The sequence below is a fragment of the Galeopterus variegatus genome, unplaced genomic scaffold (assembly GCF_000696425.1).
Source record: "Galeopterus variegatus unplaced genomic scaffold, G_variegatus-3.0.2 Scaffold330, whole genome shotgun sequence".
Lineage (NCBI taxonomy): Eukaryota > Metazoa > Chordata > Mammalia > Dermoptera > Cynocephalidae > Galeopterus > Galeopterus variegatus.
This window is the reverse complement of record NW_007726441.1, coordinates 77,429-83,944: the sequence shown is the minus strand read 5'-3', so window position 1 is coordinate 83,944 and position 6,516 is coordinate 77,429. Positions and strand designations below refer to the sequence as shown.

Below are 6,516 nucleotides of genomic sequence, written 5' to 3'. Positions count from 1 at the left end.
ATACTCTAGACCAATTGGACTTGGCAGATATCTACAGTTTTTTTTTTTTTTTTTTTTTTTTTTTTTTTTTTTTTTTTTTTTTTTTTTTTTTTTTCTCCAGGCATGGCTGGAGGCTTTGGGGCCAGGGCCAAGTGGAAACAAGGTGCCTGTCTGGCCAGCCTCTGGGTAACCCTACACCTCAGGAATCGCCATTCCTCATGCCCACGAGAGGGGTGCGCGTGTGCGCATCATATAGATGCATCTCCGCCTAACCAGCCCAGCTGTTTCGAGGACCAGCTGGGTCCCAGTGGCAGGGGCTCCGGAAGGTGCGCCTGTGGCCCAGGGCATAGAGTCTGTCTGTCCCTCCCGAATCTACCGCCGACGGCCTAGGACGGATTTTGTAGGAGAGCGAGCAACTTACTTAACATATTGGCTTCGTGGGAGCCATTGACTTTGCCATCCGGGTAGATCTGCAGATGGAAACCGATGCCCACTCTGCAGTAGAGGCTGCCGGTCCGGCGCCCCGAGGGGCTCCACTGGAAACTGCCCTGCTCCAAGCCGCTTCCTTGGCTGCCCAGAGAAGCTGAGGGAGAGGAGGAGGCAGAAGAAGAGGAAGACGTTGTGCTATTGCTGACCTGGCTGCTGCTGGAGCCTCTCGGGGTCCTATCAGTGGCAGCGGGTCCGGGTTGCCCTTTGGGTGCGAGGCGCTTCTCCCCGTGAGCCCAGGCGCTGAGGATCAGGTGGCTGAGGAAGAGGAGAAGGAAGGACAAGCTCATTCTTCCAGCAGCGGGGGTCCTAAGCACATCTTGCAGAGCTGGTTCTGGGCTCTGTAGCCCCCGCGCGGCTGCGTGCCTCTGGCGCTGCCCCCCTCGCCGCACCAGGTGGACATAGCCTCGGGGAAGACAGAGGGAAAGGAGGAGATAGAGAGGCCACCCGAGCGGATCTCGGCGCTGGCACCGGGATATTTATAACGTCAGTGATCTCACTGCTCGGTGCACGCCTGCGAAGCTTCCCCTCACCCGCCGCTTTGTGTACTCACTGGCCGGTGCGGGGAGGGAGCCTCGCGGTCCCGGGGGCGGGGGCTGTGAAGGAGGGAGGAGATGCGAGAGAGAGAGTGGGAGGAGAAGCCGGGCTGTGAGAAGCTGCACCCCGGACGCTAGGTGCGCCCTCCCCAGGGCCAGGCACCCCAGCAGTTCTCACGCGCCACGGGGCCACCCCCCCCCCCAAACTCGGGCCAACGCCGTGCAGAATTCAGCTCCGAGCGAGCAGTTGAATCCTTCAGGGGCGGCGACGGGAAAGGGGGATTGAAACGTGGAAATGGGTTCTAGTCCTCTCCTACCTCTACCGCACACTTGCGTCTCGGCAACGCACTCTTGCTCACCCAGGACCCGATTTCCAGGTTCCCTTCCCGTTACCGCTATCTCATCCCCTCCCCCCCCCCAGAATCCTTCGGGAACCGAGTCCAGCCAGGAGATCCCACAGCTTCAAGTGCTTTCGGCGGGGAACCAAACGGAGAGTCGCAGCCCAACTTGGGAAGGCTTTGGTGTGGCTCGGCTAGGGGAAAAGGCTGTTTTTGTAGTTGTTATTGATTTATTAAACAGCTTGAAATGGGTTTTTTCAGCGTTTAGAAAGCCACCCTGAGCCATTATGCCACGACAGGCTGCTTTAGTGTTGGAAACTCCCAGTCACGCTGAACCTTACGTTGGATTTGTTTTTCCTCCTGGGAAGCTCTCGTTCTGTGTTTGCGAAGGTGAGCGCGCACGAACACCCGCGCTCCGACCGGCTAAGAGGGCCTGGGACTGGGCACCAGCACACGTGACTGACTGCCCAGTTGTCTTCTCGCCCCAGGATCCCTTTGGCAGGAAGGATTAGCTAACGGCTTGTTTCAGCTTACTCAGAGCTGCCATTGACTGAAGGACCGACCCCAGTGAATGATTTATGACGCGCTCTGGATTTCAACCTCAGGAAACCTGAGAACGGAGAATTTCCCTGTACGCAATGCCCTGACTGTTATTTATCTGAGATATATACCTGACTTGCATTCTTGGAATATTTCTGCCTGAAACATATTTGAAGCTTTAAACTAAACTATGATTCATTATTCATTGGTCACTTTAATGAAAAAGCCGTGATATTGACCTTTAAGGTCAATTCACATAAACCAACGTTGATGCTAAGATATGGCCTTATCCATTATTGAGTACCCGCTTAAGGTTTCCTATCTCAATATGAAAAGCACATAAACTCATGTACATTTTTTCAGGATTGGAAATCTTCCATGGCCAGAATACTTAACAGCCACGTAGCTGTAAAATAGAAAATCACCTGGACAACCTAGGGAAGCCTCTGTGAGTAAGAAAGAGCACATCATACACACATGTGCATAACGTGGGGCACAATGCCCCTGACACACTGCCCCATGCTAACCACCCTTCTCTTTCTGCTATTCTAAGCTTAAACTCTATGATTCTGGCTTAACTAGGGTGGATAGGCAGATCCTTACAAGGCAATCCTGAGAGTGGATGTGGAGAACAGTCACAGAGTCCCTCAGAATGGCCCACTTGACTGAAGTCACCTCTTTCTGGGGTGAATGATTGTAGGATGCTGAACCTGAGTGCTGTGTCTTCTTCAGGTAATGCCCTGTGGTCTGTGACAGAGCCGTCAGGGTTTAAGCCAGTTGGTGCTGCTGGATGCTACCAGTAAACTCCCATCTGTCACAAAGTCTACTGTGCACGCCTAAAATGACAAAGATTTTCCAAAGTAAATCCGGTTGCTTGTTGCTCCTCTCCTCCTTCCAAGCAGTCTGCTGGAAGAGCAGGAGAGGGGCTCCTGGCCCAGACGCACTGTTAGCTCCCTCTCCAAATCTGGGAATCTCCATACTTGGACTCCGGGGCCGGTTTCTGAGGCTGAGATTCGGCCTCTAATCTTTTCTCCTTTCTTTCAGTTTCTCGAGCCCACCTGCACTGAAACGACGACGTCCCTTATATCTCTCTGGTCCCCTGCACAAGCCTACTTGGAGATCAAATCCTTGTCTAAGGACTACCCACGAAGGCCAAGACACCTGCTTGGGCTTTAGTCTCCTTCATCCTGGAGGATGGCAAGATGCACCAGTCTTCTGGGGTTCGAGAGTTTAGGAAGAGCCGCAGACTCACTAAGAGGAGACAAGAAACCAGCTGTTGCAGGCAGTGATCGAGTGTGCAAACCAGACCTCAACTCTCTTCCTTACTAAGGGGAAAGAATGCGCGCACACACGCACATGCTTAGAACCGAATCCCCATTGGTGTGCGTAAGAAAGTAGGGTGGATGCCCTTAAACTTTTAAAACTTAGGACAAGAGGATTGAACACGTATAAGGGTCATTTAAAAGGAAAAAAAACTGCAGAAACGGAACAGGGAAACTGAGACCACAACACTGCGCCTGTCCCGTGAGCTGAGCTGTCACGCCCCCTCCCCCCCGCAGCTCCTCTAAGACAGAAGCGGGTCGCCCCACGCTCCCGGGCTGCTGCCCGCCCCGGCCTGCGTCCTGCCTTGCCCGCCGAGCGGCGGGTCTCCGAGAGCCTGTGCTCACAGCGGTCGGAAAAATATCTCATTTCACTGTCTTCGCTACTGCGGGCTCTACTCCCTTAAACTCCACCCAAAAGAGAACGCAAGGCTGTACCACATTTTCTCTGGCGACTTTCTGAAAAGCGAATCGCCCGAGACCCCCTACTGCGGACGTTCCCACCGTCCACTTTCAAGCCGCGGGGCCTGGTCAAGGTCCCCAGGGCGTGCGCAGACACACTCCCACAGCCCGTGCGCAGCGCCTAATTCCCGCGTTCGCCCAGCCCCGGAAGCAGGGCTGGGTAGAAGGTGCATGCGCCTGGCTATCTGTACGGATAAAGCGAATGGTCCTCGAAGACTAGTTTCCACTCATTGCCAGCTGACAGGCGGCAGAAAGCTATCCAACAGGTTAATAGGTTCCACCGGTCATCTAGGAGAAAGTCAGCTCCCATCTCCTCCATTCGGGTTTACCTTCGGCAAACAGCCCCCCTCCATCCCCTGGGACCCACCTTTCGAAGCTCCTCATCCCCTAGGCTTCACATTCTGTAGCCCGACCCCCTCGCCACCCCCACCACACACACCTCAGGCTCACCTTTCCTCTCGCCCAGCACCTGAGCTTTCGTTCCAGGCCTCCCCTAGTTCTCTGGAAAGCCAGTTGGTAGATTTCCCTTACCTCTTTTGTAGCTGCAGCTGAGATCCCCTTACTAGCGACAAGAATCAATTCAAAGGAAGACACAATTACTTGTATCCTCAGGCTGGAGCTCAAAAGTGTAAGGAGAGAGTGGTCAGGGTAATAGTATAGAAGTTAGTGCCCAGGATTTTCACCCAAGGGGAAAACTTCATAAGGTAGTAAATCGAGGCCAGGCCTCACTGAGACCAAGGCTCTGAAGGTAAGGCCAGGGCCTGTACATCCTACAGTGCATCATGCTGGGATGGATGGAGGAGCAAGAGGTAGATAGTGTGATAGGGTGAGCGCCCTGGGCAGCGCAGGCCAGAGTCCTGGGAGGCTCTTCAACCTGCAAACCTGGCTGCTGCTGCGACAGGCGGGCCTTGCACAGGCTTCTGGTCCAAGAGCCTCAGTCGCTGCCAAACCTCTGCTCCTGCAGGTGCAAGCACTCTGAGATTTGCCTGTTCTGAAGCTTTTTATGCCATACAATTAGAAGGCAAAGGCTTGTTTTCTTTGCTTGATCCAAGCAGAACGTTTGCCTGGGAGAGCTACTTCGAACCTGTCCTGTAAAGACTGTGTGGCCTTCCCTCTGCATTCCTACTTCCCTTCCACACTCTCAGAGGCTATATCCAGACAACAATACTGCTTTTTGCTAGCCAGGTCCCTGGTGACCCCACAGTGGGCTCTAATCCCATACAATTTTTAATGGAGCCTTCTATGGACTGAATGTTTGTGGCCTCCCAAAATACATATGAAACTTGAATCACCAATGTGATGGTATTTGGAGATGGGACTTTAGGAGGTAATTAGGCCATGAGGGTGGAGTCTTCATGATGGGATTAGTGCCCTTATAAGAAGAGACAGGAGAGAGCTTGCTTCCTCTCAGCACTGTCTCCTCCCCCAAGTGAGGAAACATGGAAGAGGTCCCTCCATGCTGGCACCCTAATCTCAGACTTCCAAGTCTCCAGAACTGTAAGAAATATATGTTTGTTACTTAAGCCACTCAGTCTACGGTATTCTTGTTATAGCAGCCCAGACTAAGACAGAAGCACATTTGCATTGTGGGAGGAGTCAGGAGCTGACTGGGTTGGGGCCTCAGTCCACGCTCTTGCCAGAACCCGCTGTTTCCTCCAGGCCTGGCTTCTCACCAGCTAAGTTGGCAGCAACTGTAGCAACAAATGGCCTGTGGCTAAAGGAGCACTGAGCAGGCTGAGAAGAGTGGGAAGGGCCGGCTGTGTGAGACGGAAACAAAGATTAAGGGGGCAGAAGAATAAACACGCAGGGTGCTGATAGTGCTGCTAGAAACTTCACAGGAAGAGGTTAAACCTCTTCCCTTCCTCCTGGGACCACTACTTCCCTCTGAGGGTGGAGCTGTTGGGAAATGGCTACCAGCAACTGGTCTATACATCTATGCAGTTGGAAAGAAAAACAGACTTTGCTACTAAAAAGAGGTCTCTTGTGACTTGAATTGACTCAATAAAATCAGTTACTTTTTCTCACAAAGCTCAATTCCTGTGTTTTCCAACTAACCTAGTGACTATTTTTGTTTCAGCTTCTGGTACATCCATGCACTGAGTCTCAAACACTATAGGGTCCCAGTTATCTCAGCACACAAAATCCAGTTGCAAGTAATAACTGCTCTGGTTGCACGTGGGTTCAAAAATTATAATTTAGATCATGGCATCATCCCTCCTACCAAACAGAGCCCACTCAGCCCCTTCTAATAGGTTTGATTGCTTGCACAGTCTGTATCTAATAATGTCATGATGTCAAAGAGGACATTTTGAGTATATGTGGCAAGGTGCAGTACTTCCAGTCCTAATTCCCCCTATGAAGTGCACTGGCTGGAGTATCAGAGACTTTTCTCATTTCTCATTTACAGAAACAAACAAAAACAAACAAAAAAACCCAGCATCATCCCATACAGGAAAAAGTTGAAAGCTTTTCCTCTAAGAACAGGAACAAAACAAGGATGCTCACTCTAACCAGTCCTATTTAACGTAGTATTGGAGGTACTAGCCAGAGCAATCAGGGAAGAGAAAGAAAGAAGGGGAATCCAGATTGGAAAAGAGGAAGCCAAATTGTTCCTATTTGCAGATGACATGACGTTATATATAGAAAAACCTAAAGATGCCATGAAAAATCTCTTAGAGCTGAAAAACAAATTCCATAAAGTTGCAGGATATAAAATCAACATACAAAGTCAGTAGTAATTCTATACACCAACAATGAACTAGCAGAAAAAGAAATCAAGAACGCAAGCCCATTTACAATAGCTACCAAAAAAAAAAAAACCTTAAAAATAAATCTAAACAAGGAGATGAAAGATCT

The 6,516-nt window shown here is 51.0% G+C and overlaps 1 protein-coding gene across 2 annotated transcripts in view; it reads right to left on the bottom strand.

The window, feature by feature from the left end:
• FGF5 (fibroblast growth factor 5) overlaps positions 1-937 on the bottom strand; it is a 20,917-nt gene extending 19,980 nt beyond the window's left edge. For both annotated transcript variants that reach the window (XM_008567543.1, XM_008567544.1), the window contains exon 1: positions 401-937. In XM_008567543.1, coding sequence (XP_008565765.1) covers positions 401-755 — 355 coding nt within the window. In that variant the 5' untranslated portion in view covers positions 756-937. The remainder of the gene's footprint in view (positions 1-400) is intronic.
• Between the last annotated feature and the right edge of the window lie 5,579 nt (positions 938-6,516).